Source organism: Tuber melanosporum (assembly GCF_000151645.1).
Source record: "Tuber melanosporum whole genome shotgun sequence assembly, scaffold_29, strain Mel28".
NCBI classification, from domain to species: Eukaryota; Fungi; Ascomycota; class Pezizomycetes; order Pezizales; family Tuberaceae; genus Tuber; species Tuber melanosporum.
Window position 1 is genome coordinate 655,565 of NW_003298963.1, and position 18,561 is coordinate 674,125.

General features: G+C 48.5%; 5 protein-coding genes; 2 read left to right on the top strand and 3 right to left on the bottom strand.

Moving 5' to 3' along the window:
- Positions 1–273, top strand: part of GSTUM_00006670001 (uncharacterized protein) — a gene marked incomplete at its 5' end in the record, with an annotated part of 3,565 nt that extends 3,292 nt beyond the window's left edge. Inside the window, one exon of the mRNA XM_002838849.2 lies at positions 1–273. This exon is cut by the window's left edge and continues 463 nt beyond it.
- A 5,580-nt stretch (positions 274–5,853) lies between these two features.
- Positions 5,854–7,033, bottom strand: GSTUM_00006671001 (uncharacterized protein). XM_002838850.2 has 2 exons: positions 6,338–7,033; positions 5,854–6,214 (listed from the first exon to the last, which is right to left on the bottom strand). The coding sequence occupies exons 1-2, from the start codon at positions 6,843–6,845 to the stop codon at positions 6,132–6,134; spliced, it is 591 nt and encodes a 196-aa protein (XP_002838896.1). The 5' UTR covers positions 6,846–7,033; the 3' UTR covers positions 5,854–6,131.
- A 1,196-nt stretch (positions 7,034–8,229) lies between these two features.
- GSTUM_00006672001 (uncharacterized protein) lies at positions 8,230–10,615 on the bottom strand (the record flags this gene model as incomplete). XM_002838851.2 has 3 exons in its annotated part: positions 8,839–10,615; positions 8,577–8,783; positions 8,230–8,526 (listed from the first exon to the last, which is right to left on the bottom strand). Exons 1-3 carry the CDS (start codon positions 10,252–10,254, stop codon positions 8,230–8,232), a joined length of 1,920 nt encoding a protein of 639 aa, XP_002838897.1. The 5' UTR covers positions 10,255–10,615.
- An 852-nt stretch (positions 10,616–11,467) lies between these two features.
- GSTUM_00006673001 (uncharacterized protein) lies at positions 11,468–13,180 on the top strand (the record flags this gene model as incomplete). XM_002838852.2 has 2 exons in its annotated part: positions 11,468–11,793; positions 11,847–13,180. Exon 2 carries the CDS (start codon positions 12,197–12,199, stop codon positions 13,178–13,180), a length of 984 nt encoding a protein of 327 aa, XP_002838898.1. The 5' UTR covers positions 11,468–11,793; positions 11,847–12,196.
- Positions 13,181–17,325: 4,145 nt separating this feature from the next.
- GSTUM_00006674001 (uncharacterized protein) lies at positions 17,326–18,342 on the bottom strand. XM_002838853.2 has 3 exons: positions 18,159–18,342; positions 17,944–18,096; positions 17,326–17,875 (listed from the first exon to the last, which is right to left on the bottom strand). Exons 1-3 carry the CDS (start codon positions 18,304–18,306, stop codon positions 17,394–17,396), a joined length of 783 nt encoding a protein of 260 aa, XP_002838899.1. The 5' UTR covers positions 18,307–18,342; the 3' UTR covers positions 17,326–17,393.
- Between the last annotated feature and the right edge of the window lie 219 nt (positions 18,343–18,561).

Genomic DNA, 18,561 nt, shown 5'->3' on the forward strand with positions numbered 1-18,561 from the left:
TGAGTGCAAGAAAGGGCTTGTCATAACTGGGTTATTTAGGACTGGAGTAGATTCCTTGTTTCGTTGGCTTACAGTTTTATCAACATTGCTATTATTCTCTATTTCTTATTTTTACTTTTATTTCCCCCCCAGCATCTATTTTCTTCCTCCGCTCACCTCCCCCCCCTCCCTTCTCGCTCGATAGTGAAAGTATCTCTTTTCCGTGCGAGCTTGTGCGAGCCGGAGCCAATTCAACATGTCACTTAGAATATGATAGTCTCGTGGTTTAATCAAGTGCAATATTTGGAAAGTGATGAGTTATGATACCAGCATGATACTTCGTTGTTGGCGCGGATTACGTACGGTTAGTTCCAAATATCGGGTACGAGTACGGGCACAAGTACCGTACCGTACTATACCGGGGGGGGGGAGAGGTGAACCTTTTCAATACCATGCACTCGGCGAAAAAACCTTCTGGATACCATTGACCGAGAAATATATGATACCATCGGAAAAGAAAATCCTTTGCAGTGAATCACCTTGCCTTTGGCCCACTGTAAAACTGCAAAGGAGGAATTCAAAAAATTCAAAAAATAAAGCCAAAATAGGAGAAATAAATACAGGTGATTGTTATATATTATTAGAGTTTTTTTACCAATCGAGAGTCCTTCTGTACTTGTATATTGGCCTGCTCTTGCTCAGAAGTGGTATGTTTTGGGTTGTTTGTTGCGCCAGGAGTCCTAAGAAAAATACCAGCAGGCCTCAAGTAATTCCATTTGATTTTTTGCAATATTATAAAGCTGTAAACATATTGTTCGTTACAATGTGAAACCTTATGATGGGTACCATATCTTTTTGCCAAGAACGATATCATACCTCCAGCCCCTATTTTCCATCGGTATTTGAAAGGTTTTCTCTCCCCGCGCAGGCGTTGGTTATATATGATACCACAGCTGCATCACTCTCCTTTTCCCATTCAGAATGCCTAAGAAATACCCCAGTGATGTAGGGAGGCACACTACCGGTACCGCGCAATACTAGAGTATCTCTGAACTACCCGAATATTGAGGCTCTATGGTACCAGGTACGCCACCGATACCCGGACCTCTGGTGCAAGCTTGATTGCGACATGCGGTACCGGTACTGTACTCGAGTAGAGTACTGTACAAGTACGATACGTTAGGAGAACGGTATGATTGATTGATCCTTAAACCGAGGGCAGGATGCCAGCGTTTTAGCCCTTTAAGTCAGCCCTTGATCCCAGGACGCGAAGGCGTCCCCCCGGACGGGCACAATACATACTACCGGTACTATCATAGTATTGTATCATAACGTATTTATGGCCCTTTTAAGCACTGTTGCTTTGATGGTGGATGTCGACAATCGACGCCATACCAGTACAGTATTTACCTATAACTACCGGTCTACTGTATTGCACCTGCACCCGCGCACCAGCACCAGTACAGTACATTACTTGTACCACTAACTCTCTGAGATCTAGGCTGCCATGTAATGCAATACCGATTTTTCTTTCCACCCATAGTACTTGTACTCGTACTGTACATCTTACCAGCACCCGACTTTTACACGTGTCGGGATATACCGCAAGTTGTCGGTTGGCTCTCACGATACGACGCAGTGGAAGAACACCGGAGCATTGTGGGGGAGTGGGGAGGATAGGCATTTTTTCCTTTTTCTCTGGACTTAATAATTTGGGCTAGCCTGTCTAACCACCTGCCACCGGTGGGATGAGACGGTACTGTGCGTGCCAATACCGGTACTGTACAGTACTTTATGGCGTTTGTCCAACCGTTGATCCGGCATTCCATTGGAAAGAAAAAGGGAAGAAAGGAAACAAACCCCTAACCCTGGTTGATTGGGTTACGGTAATCCTAGGGTCGTGGATAAGTTACAGTTTTGATGCCAACCGGTACTGGACCCTCTTGCCCATTACTGGTATGACACTTACGGGTACCAGTGGAATGTTCGTATCCCTCTCTCTTCTTCCTCCAATAAATTTCGCTTTTTATCAGAAGTCCGGGGTCATCGAACGATGAACAGCAATGCTGTGAAATGCCGGTAAGATAGAAATAAAGAATATTTCCCCAATGTACTCGTACGAGTACGAGTACAGTGCGACATTATAATGTATCATACTCCCTCAGGTATCATACTACAAGTAGTACATAACCTACTCGTATGCTATGCTATCATATCATACTGAGCACTTTTGGGGGTGAGCCGCACATGATAAACCCTCGCCTTGTCCACCCTCGACGAAATAAAAAACACAACTCACTAGCCCTCTTTTTCCCCCCACAACTCCTCGGTAGCGAATCTTCTTTCGGAGAATTAAACTCGAAGTCATCACGGGGTTCTCAGAGAGTACGAGTACTGTGCGAGTACTGTACTCCGACATCCGACCAGGCCTTAGGATACAAGTACCGGTACGGGTCTGATATCGAAAACTGGGGGAGCATCGTCCTCTTGGAGAAAAAAATAAAAACCCCCAAGAGGAAGCACTCCTCCTCCCACTTCAGGCTTCTCCTCTGTGCATTAGGTTCGATTCGCCTCTTTACGGGGAGAGAGAGAGAGAGAGAGAGAGAGAGAGGGCGAGAGAGAGAGGGCGAGAGAGAGGGAAAAAATTACGCGTAACTCATAGGGCCCTCACTTCTTTCCCCCCTCCAACCAAGGGCTTGTCACTGTACCCGTACGAGTAGCGTCAGGGAGACCACGCTCAAAGTTACCTTACCCCCCGTACCCATAAGCTTCCTCCTTCACCTAGACTCACTACAACCCGGCGTTTCGACTAGGCCAGCCAGGCCTCTAACTCTATCCTCCTTTCTCTCTCACTCTTATCCACCACCAACATCCCTCCTTCCTTATCGCCTGTGGAAGGCTCAATCCTCAACCAACTAAACATATATTACTTGGCTTGCATCGCGTCTCGCTTAGACCCGCGAAGCTTCAGCTATTAACTGTTACTTGGTTCTACTATTGCATCCGTTCGTTTCCCATTCCACCCAATTTCTGATTCCGATCTCTAACTGCTCCTCCTGCCGCCAGCTTTTTTTTTTTTTTTTTTTTTCTCCCCTTCCTTTCCCCCCCCCCAGCCAATAGCATCGTCGTCTCCCCGCTCGCTTTCTGCTCTTCCACATCCATCCCACAGGGCTCTCTGTCATTCGCGACAAACCTCTTCCCGCTGCTTGTTCCCCCACCCGTATTATCTACCCTACCCCATCCTCAGAGATATAGTCCTGATCCTGTCACGCCTTCCGTCTTGTCAGGTTTCACGGACCATGACAACCTTCCCCCCCACCCCCGATGCGTCCCCCAAGGTCAAGAACAGCTTGCTGTTGAATTCTGTCCCGTCCCCTGCAAGCTCAACGAGCTCCGTCACCCTAGCGGACGAACCATCTGCCTGTGTTTCGGCTGAGGACGACAACTCCTCCTCGCCTTCGGCCGCATCCCCTTCCTCTCGTGCCCACAGTAACTCATCCCCTACCACTCCTCAGTCAATAGCCAAGTCACCGAAATGCACGGAATCAGAGACAGCTCCGCCCATACCACCGCCGCCGTCATCTACGCCCATCGGAGATTCCCAGCCCGTTTCATCACCGACCCACCACCATACAGCAGCTGGTTTCCATTCACTCCCGCTCACAGCCCTGATGGAAATCTTCAAGCATGCGCTTCGCGGCGATTGCGGCGAGATCTCATACAATCTTATCGAATATACAGACCCCCGATTTCTGAATCACAATTTTTGCGCGCTGCTTGAGCATAGGAGATCACTCTCTCGTCTTTCTCGCATTAACAAATTCGCCCGCGCCTATCTTCAGCCGCACTTGTACACGCCTGCTGTGGTTACCAGCATGGCCGAGCTAAATTCGTTAAGTGGGTATTATTATCCGGAGGTTGATTGGAAAAAGAAGGGGAAGCAATCCCTGCTGGAAACAGATGGCAACGTCAAGCCGCGGCTCCCAGCGAAGAGGTGTAAAACGGTTAAAGGACTTGGTCGGAAGATCAAGGAATTGGTTGTCATAATTGCTGGCTTACCTGGGGGCATGTTGGAGGATAATCCCTCTGTGAGATGGCCCGGTTGGTATATCGAGGACTGGATGAGATACGATTTGGAGGCACTGGCAGTGGAGCGGCTTACTGTTCTAGCTCCTTCGCAGGGTAAAACCCCCCCAATTAGCAATCGGATGTGAGCCGTGTGGAACAAAAAAAGAAAGAGAAAAAAAACTAACCATCCCTAGTTACCGCTGCTACCGTGCTATGCACTACAATTCCAAACTATCAAACAATAAAGCACCTTCACATAGAAGTGAATATCGGTGAACCTGCCTTCGCCCCCGAAACTCGTTTCTACAACCTAGCAGCGCACGACAGTACAAGAGACCACCTCTGTCCCCGCCTCGTCCTCCACCACGACACCCTCGAATCCCTGACGCTCCGCAACATTCACATCTGCCGACACCTCTTTGACCAGACCAACACCTGGCAGCACCTCCGACACCTGAACGTCACATTCCACAACGGCCTTCGCGGCCTCTGCTGCGCCGATACCACCGCCACCAACGTACCCACAACCCCAGAACTAGAAGTCAACGAGACCAACCGCAAGATCTGGGAATTCTGCCAGCAACGCCAGCAACTCACCATCGAGATGTTCGCCTGGTACGACCTCTGGTCCGCCATGCCCGGCGAATCCATCTGCTCGTGGCGCACCATCACCGGGCTGTTATACCGTCGCGCGACACCTGGCGGACAACTTATTTTCTCGTCGTACGAGTGGTGGAAAGCGCTATCTGATGGCACGAGCTGCTACGCTGCGACCGGCCCTTCTCCGACCGGCACTCGTATTGTTAACGATAGTGCCGGGGAGGAAGTAGAGGAAGAGGAAGTAGAAGAGTGCTCCGAAGACCAGGAGGAGGAGGAGGAGGACTCTATCCTGCTGCTCGATACGCGGTTCTCTGATGATCTGGATGGCTGTCTGGACGAGAGTGATGGTGGCGTGGCTGTTAGTCAGGAGGAGGATATTGCCATTCTATGCGCTGCTACAAGACCGCGGCAGATGAGGATTTTGTGATAGTCTCTTATCCTCTTTCACTGTCTCTTTCCGTACCTTTTCTTCTCCATCTTTACCTTCCTCTCCCTCTCCCCCTCCCCCTCCCTCTCCCTCTCCCTCTCCCCCTTCTTTCTACTTCTCTTTGATACTCTAGGGTTCTTTCCTACACCTTCTTCAAGTTAGGGTCAAAATGGATATGGCGTTTGTTTATGTTCCAGTTTAGTTCATTTTCTACACAATTTCTTTCCTCCTCTCCCTTTTCAAGTCTTTCTTCTCATCGGTGCTCAGAATCTCGTCCATTCCACTTTTTTTTTTTTTTTTTATATATACTTTTTTTATTCCTATCTATCTTGCATACGGATGGGCTATGCAGTGGCTACCTCAAAATGACAGTCAGGAAAGAAAAAAAAAAGGGGACAAAAACACGGGGACCTCCGGGTTCATATGTTCTTCGTTCATAGTTTTAGTAGAGTGGGGGTTACTTTTCTTTCTTTCTCTTCCCCTTTCAAAGTCATTTCAAACTCACAAAATTCACGAATAGGAATGGGGGGTAACCACAAATGGATAACTGCCTGGCTAGGCATGGTATGGGTAGGAGTTTCGATTTTGCCTTTTTTTGTTTCTTGTTCCACTCTTCTCTTCTGCTTCCTCCCGGCTACTGGGACAATAGGTATGTCACACTGGCTGGCTGTTGAGTCGAGGTTATGAAAGGAGTATTTTAATTTATCATACAAAAGTAGGAGAGCAAGCAGAAAGGAACAGAAAGAAAGACTGCCAGAGTTCATAGCTTGTCACTCGATTTTTGGGAATCAATTGATGATATCAATTATTTCATCCATGCCATGGCATGAATGGAACTTTGTGAGCACGAGCAAAAAGAGAAATAAGAACTGCAGCGCAAACAGGGTCCCAAAACGAAATAAAATGCTGAACCATGAGTTTATTTTTGTATTTTTTTTCTTTCTCTCCTTATGTACCTCCTCTTCCCATGATCACCACCGCTATTGTGGAAGAAAAGGCAAGCCTAGTGGAAAGAGTAGCGAGAGGGAAAGAAAGAAATCAATCACGTTACGAACACCTACTTGACCTCATCAAAATTAACTCCATACTTCTCCGTCAATCTCGCTCTCCTACGTTCCTCCCATCCGGGTCCGTAAATACCTATCCCCCCACCGCACCACGCAGAGAAAAAGTCAGCCCCCCTCCATTCCGAATAACCAAAAACCCAAGAAGCAAAAAAAAAAAAAAAAAAAAAAAGCAATTTCAATCAAGAAAGAACCCCACCTCTCCCTTCCCCCAGCACTCCGATAGTCTCCTTGATGTCCCGTCTCGTGCGCGCCCTGACACCCTCCTTCCTCTCAACCTCATCCCTCGCCCACCCCCCACCGTCACCACTAAACCGCCTGCCTAGCGCCCCACCCGTGTACTCAAATATCCCCATAGCGACGCCCAACCCGATCCCGCACCCGACAACTCCCGGCATCGTCCGGACCCGGATCCCCAGCAAGGCACCCGCGACGGCGCCCCCGACGGTGGGGTTGATGCTGTCGTCCACGCCGCGCAGGTTAGCGCTCGCAGCGCGGAAGAACATGTAGGAGCCGCCCATGGCCGCCCCGAGGCCGATCACGCCGCCGGTGCGGGTGATGAAGGAGGCTGCGCCGACGGGCGATTTCGTGAGCGTGTTCTGCATCGCCGAGATAAAGGCCCCCGCACCGCTGCCGTAGAGTATGCCCCTCACGCCGAGGGATATGGCGTCTTGACGGTGGAAGGTGGGGGTGGAGGAGGTTTCCATTTTTTGGCGGGGTCTGATATTTGTGATTTGGTTTTTTGCTTTTGCTTTCTTGCTTTCCCCCTGGTTTTTGTGATGCTAGTGTTTGTGAGAGGGTTTTTTTTTTTTTCTTTTCGGAATTGGTGTAGGGGGGGGGAGGTACTATTGAGATTGATGGTGATGGAGGTGATAGCTCAGATGTTTGGTGAAGTTGCGGGAATGGAAGTCTTGATAATCTATCTAATATGTACTGAGCAGTTGCGCCAAGGAGTGATATCTCATCTCATCAAAGTTTCCGATCTGATAACAATGATGGTAGATGCATAGGCGGGAATTTCTGAGCATGCACGTAATTTATGATGAGATGTGCAGTTGGGTGTATATCTTCTCCCTCAGACTTTCAACATTCACAACGCGCTCGAGCGTAGATCGAGGGGATACTAAGTTAGTTGTTTGGTAGTGGGGGGTTTATTAGTCAGCAAGCTTGTGGGTAACTTTGGATACCGGTATGATACCGTATGGCAGGTGGGGAGGGTTGCGGATCCTACGTGACCCTCACGACAGAATTTAGATCGGTGTGACAGAAGGGTCACAGCGACCCAGTATCATATACGATAGGTATGGCAGAAGTTTAGGGAGGAATTATTAGGACCTCACTCTCCAGGAAATACTAACAGACTGAGGAAAATCAAGCAAAGGAAACGAGAAGAGAAAATATATTGATAGTTCTCGTCCATCGTTTGCCCTCTCCCCAATAGGCCCCTAGAGCTCTCTAGCTATCATACTCCCCCACAAAATTCCAACTATGATAGAATAGGCGATTTTGGAACCGAATTTGGCTTACATCCAGTCTGTTCGTGCAGAGTCCCTGCCGGTACTCTAGTACGGTATTGTTAGTGAAGCCGGAACGAGTGTGCAACACGGGTCGATGGTAAATGTCAGCGTTGGTCACCCGAGTTCATCTGCCGTGCATGTTTCGTGGTAGCAGGGCGATTTCCCGTATTGTACGGCAAGGCAAATGACTTGAAGGTAGTAAGTAGTGCTCGGTCCGGAGAGAGCGTCGATTTTTTTCTTCTTTCCCTTCGACCAAACGAATTCGTCAACCCTCCCCCCCTTTGTATACCGGTCTATCATGCCAATACCGGTACTCGCCTTCCCAGATAAAAAGCGAAAAAAAGGAAAAGAAAAAAAATATCTACAATTAAGGTACACCGCCCCTGCATTGAAGCGGATTGGAGAAGCGCCCAGGAGGGGTGTAGATAAAGGAGCAAAGGGAAAAAAATCAAACAGATGCCCAATTTTTTCCTGCCCCCTTCACAGAGTATACATGAATGGGGAATGCAACAGACTCGATTCAATCCTATCCGCTAAACTGGGAAACTCACTTAACACCACGTTCATACCTCCCTTACTCAATTTTAATACTACCGTAGATCTTCCTAACAAACAGCCAACAAGAGAAAAACCCAATGGTACCTGTCAAAACAAAGAACAAGAAACCAATGAGAGCGCTGTAACCTAAATAGAGCACATTGCTGGTAAGGCCTCCAAGACTGAGTTTAGAGACCCAGTAAATGATAGCGTTGAGGAAGACGTAAATAGCACTTGCTCCAGCAGTGAAGAAGGATCGCCATTGCCAATGATAGTTTTCTGAGCAGAGAAGGAAATAAATCATCAAAACCGTAACGGTAGAGCAGGTCATAATCTAAGCCGTATTAGTATGCTGCCGGCATTGCAATTAGGAATGCAACCCACCATGATACCATAGCAAACAAATAAGAACCCAAACATGTAGTAGACCTTGTGGAACCAGATCGAGTTCATGATAAAGTAGAGCTCGACAAAGATCGCACCGAATGGCAAGATACCAACAAGGAGCATGCTTGGTACCGGCTTTAGATACATTACTTGATCGGGGATTTGGCGAGGAATCTGATTTGTGCGCACAGGCGAGGGGAATGGCTTTCCGTATCGTATAAGCCAGATTCGGTCTATGTCATAGGAAAAGAGAACTTACAGGGGATTTAAATCCTAGCCAACTACCCCCAAAGCTCAATGGCACACTAATAACAAACCAGATCCCAACAAGGGCCAACATTGTGGTGAGCGGAACCGCTCCTGACGAGTGCTCGTATATGAGGAAAAAGTTAAGAAGGAAAAACCCCCCAAAAACAATTCCGGGAACAAAGAGTGGGGTCAATATGATATTTCGCTTCCATGCCTCTCCTCCGAAGGACTTGTAGCTTCTTGCGGAAACATATCCGCCAATGAATCCGAACAGAGTATACAAAAGTATCATAACTGTCCCCAGGGACCCACGGTTGGAAGGTGACAGGAAGCCGAGGAGAGCAAAGACGATAGTAGCACCCGTCATGAAAAAAAGCTGTGTCCCTGACCCCAAGAAGACTGAAAGTAGCATGGGATTGGTAGGGGAGCGGAAAACGTCGCCGTGTACTAGCTTCCAGCCAGAGTCGTCCTGGACATCCTCGTTAAGATCCAATTGATTATAGCGGGCGATATCCTTGCGGAGCGCCCGCAAAAGCACCATTGCGACCATCCCAGTCAGGAATACAACGATAATCGCCGAATTAACAAGAGAAAACCAATGAATCCGTGGCTCAACTACACGCAGGTATTTATCCCATCTCGTTGCCCAGACAGTACTTGAGGGTATCCAGAAGACTGAGTAGGTGAAAAGAACATCTGTTTGGCCGTTTTCATTAAGAGTGACAGCTGTCTCGTCGTCGCAGTTGGCATTTCCCTCTTCATCCACCACCCTTGATGAACGGGATTCCGGTTTAACAACCACTCCAACTACACGGAACTGGTTGTTTTTACGACCCGGGATCTCGTGGTAGTCGATCAATATGTTGTAATGGTTGTTGAGGTGGGGAACTGGTTCCTGCTCACTTCCTTCCTGGGCAACTGCTCCGAGAGGAAATCCTTGGGAATAGTATTCTTCACCCTCATCCCCTCCATCATCGTCTAATGTTGCTGCCGGAAGCCCATCCACTAACCAATTGATATTGTAATTCTGCCTGATCCGCCGGTTGACAAACTTTGACTTCATCTCTTCGTACTTCTTTACACCACAGAGGTTCTTGCAGGTCTCATTTTTGGTCATATAGAGGTCAAAGGGCGAGTCAAGGATACGGTCCCCAAACAGAATGGATCCCAGGGACTCGGACACCTTCTTAGGTCCGTCCTTGGGACGGCAGAAATTGAAAGCCGTGTGGTAATAGTCGAATGAAACAATCGAACTCAACGGTCGCCCTCCTGATACAAATGCTGGCGTAAGGCTATTTACGTGCAGAGCGACCTTATCACCGGAATTGTAGTCTGTTGGGGCAACTCCCGGAAGGTAGAAGGCGGATGTGATTTGAAGCAGTGAAAGGGTCCCAACTATTGGGGCTAAGGAAGTGGAAAAGTGCATGACTGCGGGGAGCATCCTAAATTCCGCCCAGCTCTGGAAGCGCGAGGGCTTAACCAACTAGATGGATTTCAGGGGAAAGAGTGTAAGGTATTTGGCGATATAGACGCGGGTTTTGGATTAGCGATGGGAGGAAGGCGTGAGCGGTAGATGGATCTAGAGGGTCAAGATAATGATGGGTGGAGGATGGCAAAAGCTGAAGAGGATAAAGGGGTTCGTAAATATGGTTTCGGCAGAGCTCAGCTCAGCACAAAGGAGCTCTTCAAGGATGCTGATGACGCGGTAGCCAAGTATACTATGGCACTGTGCCGAAGACAGTTTTTATGTGAGGAGTATGACGGCTCGTTAAAGATCTGTATTGTGTGATCAGGGACGAGGGGGATCGGGGGCGGGTCTATCTGCTTCCATCAGATAAAAATGATTTCAGAGCTGGCATCTCGCGGGTGATTTCTTGCCTGGTCTGGTCTGAAATGAACTTTTGTGCCAAGATGACTATGTTGAACCCCCGATTACTCAGCAACCTTCAGCCTCAAGAGGGTCAACCTGTACGAGTATACCGGTAGTAAGTCTTACTCGAGCCATCCCGAGGGTCTGAATGGGAATGGTAAATTATCAACCCCTTTCGCTTATAGCAAGTTACTCCGCAATTCCCAAACTCGCTTGCCCATAGCCTGTTCTGGTCTGTCGTGATGCCACAGATGCTCCAGAGCCTCAAGATACTGCTACCGTTATTGAGGCCTGGGACCCGACCGATTTATCTTACGGCTTATGCCTTGTGATTAGAGGACACCAAGTCATTCCTGCGATGATAAGTGAACATAACAAAGATTGCGGGCCCCCTATGACATAAATTTTGGCCCTCAGATATACGGTATCACCGTATCATAGATTATTTCCCATCGCCGAAAGTATCGTACTAGTACGATACTCGCATTGGTCACCCGAATCAAGCTTCACTGCCACCATCCCAGTACTGTACCGGTACTCGAGTCTGATAGGTTACCAGTACTCAAGTACGATATGTAGATATCATACCTTTCTGCAATCTTTCCCTGGTGGCCACCTTGACGTCTTGGCATACCCGAGGATATGTCACTACGAGCAGGCATTCATCTTCCTCCCACACCCTTCGTGCTCTCCTTTCCTCTTATCAATCCAGTCCTCCACAATACCGCCCCTTACGAGCACCATCTTTTTTGCCATTTCACCCGGGATGCCTCGTTCCGCCACTTCTCCGCTTCTGGCACAATTCCTGCATACCGTTTCCAACGCCCGAAACCATGAAAATAATGAGCATCTTAGTCGTTGTCTATCACTCTCGCCAGCCTCGCTCTTGAATAACCCGCCGATGAGGACTCTGATGGCAGAGCTTCGGGACTACGATCACAAGGATTCGGTTGCAAGAGCGCTTGGTCAGGATTGGCCCGGGTTCGTCGACGTTATCGTAGCTTACTTGGAGTATGTTAAGTCCGTACATTCTGAGATACACTCAAGCATCGAGTGTATGCTTGCCTGGTTCTTCAATCTCAAGGAATTCATCGGGTACAGCAATTCTTCTCTCCACTGGGCGAACCTAATTCTCACATGTTTGGAAGGGTGCTCAATCCGGTCTTCAACTCTGTCCAGGGGACCATCTTTGCCTCCGTGATTAAGGCCGCGTCTGCGCTGTTCGCCTCCTCTGCACTTCGAATTGATGCTCTGTCCGGGGACCCTCGCTGCCCGTGCTCGGAGGCTGCGATGAACGTACTCCTACGTTCCTTCAACTCCACACTTGGCGAACGTATGATTGCCGCAGCAACAGCGCCGACATTGCAAACTTTAGGAAAGAAAGCTGCAACAATACGACTCGCCAATGACCTTTTTAAGCTTTACTTCAAGGCAATACCCCTCTTACCCTAAGCGGTTCTCTCCCTGTGCTGCGGTCATCTCGCTGACTCGTTTCAAGATGAACCAAATTCGTCTCTGCGCCACTATCCATTCAAACATCAAAACTGCCTCGATCCCATCCTATTTAGACCTATATCCGAAGTCTGAGCAGTGTGCATACAACTACTACCATGGCCGCCATTATTTCTACGCGGATCAGTTCGTGAGCGCTCTCAGCACTCTCGAACACGCCTATGCGCTTGCTCGACCACGAGATCAAAAACAACGAAAAATGATCGCACGCTACATGATTGCAGCCGCCGTAATACTTGGCAAATTTCCATCAGACTCACTGCTGGCAAGACCTGAATGTGCCGGTTTAGGGGCTATGTTTCTCCCCATCTGTCATGCGATACGTCTAGGAGATTTCCGAGGGTTCAGGTGTGCGTTAGGTGACGAGGGCCCCGATTCCGGCAGAAAGCAGTTTTGGATTCGGACAGAGTTGTACCTGACACTCAAACTCAGATGTCAGATACTGTTATGGAGAGGCCTTGTGCGGCGCGCCTTTTTGCTCACTCGTCCCGAGCAAACTGGGATGAGAAAGAAAGGGCCTCCCACACTCGACATGAGACATATTCTGACACTGGCAAGATTTCTGCATGGCCCAGAGCGGGTTGACAACCCTCTTTTCCTAGGAGAGGGTTTCCATCGTGATGAGGATTCAGACACGGACTCGGACCTCGGGGACGACGAAACAAGTTATTATGGACTGCGGTTAGAAATGGTGGATGTGGAATGCGCCATTATAAGTTTGTTGGATCAAGGATTTATCAGAGGATACATTGCGCGTCAATCGTCCGGGCCTGTACTTGTTCTGGGCAAGTCTGATGCGTTCCCACCTGTTGCAGAGCTCTATCGAGAGGAAAGATTTCCTGAGGAGGATGTGATGGAATCAGACTATGAAGGAGGCCCTTTTAGTGCCCACGTGGCCCCGGCCGGTGGTAGTGGCGGTGGTAACGTGATCCGTCTTAGTGGAGTCAAACCCATTGGGTTCAAAGGTTGAAGGGGTTGTCTTGTACACTTTTGTTCTAAGGGACATTTGGAGATTTGGCGTTTTTTTATCCACTCCATTCTAGGCTATGTACCCGGAAAATATATCACCACCCACTCCCACCTTCCCTCTTTCTTTCTGCCACTTTATGTCTTCTATTATATCCGTATCACAGTAAGCTTCTAGAACCTTGATGCCCTGAATATAGGGGTTTCTATAATACTGAGGATACACAATATTCCAATCGAATACCGTTTCAAGCTAGTATTTCAACCTCATGGAGATGGCAAGGTCAGCGTTATCTACTGTTTTATTACCGGTACCTGATACTGTTCCCTTAGAATCACCTGACCCAACCAACATTCTCACGTAGGTCCTACTGGCACTTGAGAACCGGCTGGTCGCCACCAATGATCCTCAAATATACAAGTATTGGGCCTGCGCAAGCCCCTATATACGGTGCTTTCCTGGTCCACCAAACAAAGATCCACACAAGAAAGCAATAGTATATTAAGCGGACAGTAAGCACAAGTAGAGTCGGTGCCAGACCTTGAGCCGCCCGTCTCCCATGCTGGTGTGACGACCTCCCCCAGCCCTTCATCCTAAGAAAATGCACAATACCACCCACCACAAAATCTATCACAGGAGATAATATAACGATTCCACAGCTATCCATTACCTCATGCCAGAGGTGAACGCCGGAAAGTTACCAGAAATCTCGCACCCCATGCAATAGAGCCCCGTCGGTTATATTGAGCGACACACTGGGACATCTACAGTCCCGATTGAAGAAATAATAACGCCGACATTTTGGCTGCATTCGAACTTGGGGGCTGTTGGGTGTATTATAACGCCCGGAGTCAGGGATTTACCCCAAGGTTTTGTTCGTCTCCTATGAAATATCGGACAACCCGTAATTTTGAAAAGTTGGCCTCATCGTCCGTGGTAGCTACTAAATTTACCCCACTCGACACTCGCGCTGCAACACTAATAAAGTTTATTTTGGTCTAGTGCTCGGTTACCGTATGTACTAGTACTCGAGTACAGTACATGTCTATTCCGGGACTCCCCTACAACAACACATAATACAATACTTATAAGCCTTATCATGTTGTATCAGTAGGATACAGTATCATACAAACCGTGGGGTCCCCAGATACCCTACCCCAATGCACCGAAACCTAAACCAACATTCACTAAACTATATACATACTATCGGAGAAATGGGGCTCGCTCGCCCGTCTTTGAAACCTTCCCCCATGCATGGGGATTCTGGAAATATTCGGGGTTAAAATGTTTGATTGTATTTCATAAACCATGCTGAGATCTCGGCCCTATGTGTAGGCCCCTGCGAGTGAATGAGCGGAAGGGAGAGAAATAACTCGGCCACTCGTCGATCTAGCAAGTAAGTGCAACTATTAAGTGTTACAAGAAAGTGCAAGAGGGTCCCCCACGAGTATAAACACTATCTTCCCACCCCCCATTCCCTGCGTCTGCATGTAAATTGGGTACCTAAAGAACCCTCTCTCTCTCATTTCCTATATAGTTTATTTTTTTCGATTTAAACATATCTGTTTTTCTTTTCTTTTTCTCTTTTCGGCTCTTTCTCAAGTTGATGAGAATGACCGTCGAAAAGGACCTCGAGCATGTCCAATTTGCAAGCGTCGATAGCTCACGGTCTCAACTCCAGGCCCCAGAGGAATCGGAGGAGGTTTCGCAGGGTAATTTCAGGAATGGACTTCATGAGATTATATTTGTTTGGGTGGTCACTTCGGCTCATTGGATAACGGTACTCTTCTTCCCTTCTTTCGTTGATTTTATTATTATTTACATGTTAAGTGCTATAGCAAGCCAATTTGGGGAACACGATCGTGCCAATACGACACATTGCGGAAGGGTTAGGAGTTCCTCCGGATGCGAGTGCGAGACAAAGTTGGTTTGCTGCTAGTTATTCGTGGGTTCCGACCCTCCCATAATGACATGTATACATTGTAGTTTGCTAATTTCTTAGATGCACTGTCGGCGGCTTTGTCCTGATCACCGGTCGACTGGGAGACATATACGGCCACAAGAACATGTTCCTGATTGGCTGGCTATGGACAACAATCTGGTCGATTGCCTGCGGGTTTGCGGAGGACGAGATACAATTCGACATTTTCCGTGCAATGGTTGGCATCGGGCCGTCCATAATGATGCCCAACGCGGCCGCCCTCCTAGCCCGAGCCTGGAGCCAACAATGGAAGAAGAACCTCGCATTTGTGGTTTTCGGAGCAACCGCGCCAGCGGGTTTCGTCATTGGTGCAGGGTGGGGCGCGGGCATTACGGAAACGGGCGTGCGATGGGAATGGATTTACTGGAGTATGGCTATCGTCACGGCGTTTTATGCTGCCACCAGCTGGTGGGTGATCCCCGAGACGGGTGGGATGAACGACTTTCATAGTATGGGGTTCGACGTTCCTGGAAGTGTTACTGGGGTCGCCGGATTGGCATTGATTTTTATAGCATTGAGGTGAGTTTCATTCGCCAAGGGCTCGGAAGTGCTGGGTAAGTTGGTAGCTGACTCTGGTTAAGTGGTGGGCCAACTTTTGGATGGGATCAACCAAAGTGTGGGATCATGCTTGGTGTCGGAGTACTCTCACTTGCACTCTTCTGCTGGATCGAGACGGAAGTTACAGAGCCTATCCTTCCCATGAGCCTGTTCAAGAGTCCGACTTTTGTGGCTGTAGCGGTCAGTCTCTGTCTGGGCTGGATGAGTTTTGGCATGTTTCAGTTCTACTTCCCGCATTTGTTAGTCTCTCCTGCCCCTCCCTATTTCCCTTTTCTCTCATATTAATCCACCCCAGTGTAATGGAGTTCCGCGGGGAGTCTGGTCTTCACGCAGCTCTACAAGTCCTTCCAACATTCCTAACCGGTATCATTGCTACGTTCTCTGCCGTCTACCTTCTCTCCAGAGTCCCCGGTTACATAATCTTCGGTCTTTCTATGCTAAGCTTCTTCCTGGGTCAACTCCTGTGTGCCCTCACCCCCGTCGACCAATCCTACTGGCAAATGTCATTTCCAGCGGTAGTCATCATTACCTTTGGGCCGGATCTATCATTTGCCTGTGGGTCGCTCATAGCCTCTGATACACTCAAACCGGAGCAGCAGGGTGTTGCCGGTTCGTTTGTTAGCACTATTATTAATTATAGTATTGCCTTGGGGTTGTCTCTCGCTGTGAATATCGAGAAGGGGGTTAATCCAGATGGGACGAAGATGTTGGAAGGCTTTAGGGCTGCATGGTTCTTTGGAGCTGGGTGTGCGGCGTTGGGGATGATTATGACTGCGATATTTTATAAGGGGATGTCGAAAAAGCATGTGCATTAGACGGTTTTATTTTTTATTATTATTATGATTGATTTGCCCCGCTATAAAAGGCACTACTTGGAGTATTTTTTTTTTTTAAAAAAAAAACCATGCTTACTTTCCCACCGAGTTTTTAGACTTTCTGGAGGGGCACCCGTGGGTATAGATAGTTAGGGGTCGCTAACTTGTCGGCAAGAGTTCCCGGAGCGAGTTGACCGTATGCCTCCCTCCGGCCCACAAATAGCCCTTGTGAAATTCCGCTGGCTACGGCAGAACCTTTTAAAGGTCTCACTGAACTAGCTTTTACAACATAGCCTTGTTTTGCTTCTACAAGGGCCTGGTTTTATAGTGCTTCTGGCCAGTTCAAAACGTGAGCGCATTATCCGAACGACCTAGCCCTCGTGGGGGAAACATTGAGAAAATTGCCGTCATGGGAAAAGTACTCGTAACGAAATCTCCCCTCGCATATACCTTTTCATGCCATGCCTTCTGTACTATAACCCACCAAGGATTGGTGCTCCCCTCGATACTGTTGACTATTGCTCCTCGCCGCACTGCGCTTCGCGCTATTATTATGATAGAAACCTTTTTTCTTCCCCAAAGATATGTGCGAAGTTTGCGCCGGTATTTAGGTCACATGTAGATTTGTGCAACTTTCAATGTCAGAGTTACTAGAATCTTTGATATTTTTAATTCGGTTTTCACAAAAATTGGGCTTCATTGATATCAAGTCGGGTTCAACATCCAGTACATCGCTAGTAATGGAACTATGGATATCAATATGCCGCTGGGAATAAAGGATGGCTAACGAATGACAAGAGCGAACTACCTCATTTTATTTAGTATCATATACAAAAGTAGGTGACAAAACAACCCTCATGCCTCATTCATCATCAGGGTTGAATAAATCCAATTCCACCTTCTGAGCCGGCCGGTGATTCTGCGCAGCAGCAACCTGCACCGGTGCCACTATGGCAGTCTCCATCGAGGTCTCCACCGGCCCCCGATTATCCCCCAGTCCCTGGCCATTCGCAACAGGAGCCATAACCGGCAACGGCAGCCCCTTAGCCTTCAACTCCTCCTCGTACCCCATCTGCGAGAGCGCCCCACGCTTCATGACCTCCTCACTCGGCCATGGCGTGAACTGCAGCTGCGACGACGGGTCAAGCGCTGAAACATCCTCTTCCGAAAGTCCTAGCGGGAGCGATCTCTGCGATTGTTGGGAGGCCTCGCCATTATCATGCTCTGTCTTATCGTTACCACTGCCGCCGGCAGTGTCGGCTTGTGTGAACTTTGACGATTGCGGGGGGCGAGTGTATTTAGAGATTTTGCGAGCATAGGTTAGAAGTTCGTCGTATGGAACCTCTAATGATAACATCAGAGAGGAGAACTCAGTTAGCATAGAAATGAAGCGAGGGGAAGATTTATAGCACCATGCGATTCCTCAAACACAGTCCCCGGAATGCTCGATAGCTCCTTCCTGGCCTCGGACAGTCCCTCCAGCAATTCTGTTAATTGCCTATCTAGTGCTTCGGACACCTCGCGCAGGGCTAGAATCTTTTGGTAGCCATGCTGGTGCTCGCCAACTTTCTCCCTGCCCTGTCAGTTTTGCCTTCTTATTCTCAAAGGGATGATGTTAGATACGGACGTTGGTTGAGGCTCTCTACCAGGCCGTCGTCTGCTGCAATTACAGCGCGGGCAGCGACTGGGGAGGGATTGTAGGATGCGACTGATTCTATAAGAGTTGCTAGTGAAGCTTCGAGATTATCGAAGGATTTTTGGACAACGGCGTTCATGGTTGGTATTGCGGTATCATAGACCAAACACACGATAGGTTGCTTTGTGAGGTTTCGTGGTTGGATGTGTAATCAGGCGGTGTTTGAGGCTACCATGGGTTAGGGTTGGGTGTGCTCGAGCTAGAATCACATGTCCAGGGTCAGCCCGCACACGCAGCGTGAGAAACTCCCCCCTTCTCCCCAATTGAACTAAATCATTGCATCTCACTCGTTGAAACCCTACTGCCACTGATAAGATAACGATTAGAGGCCCTT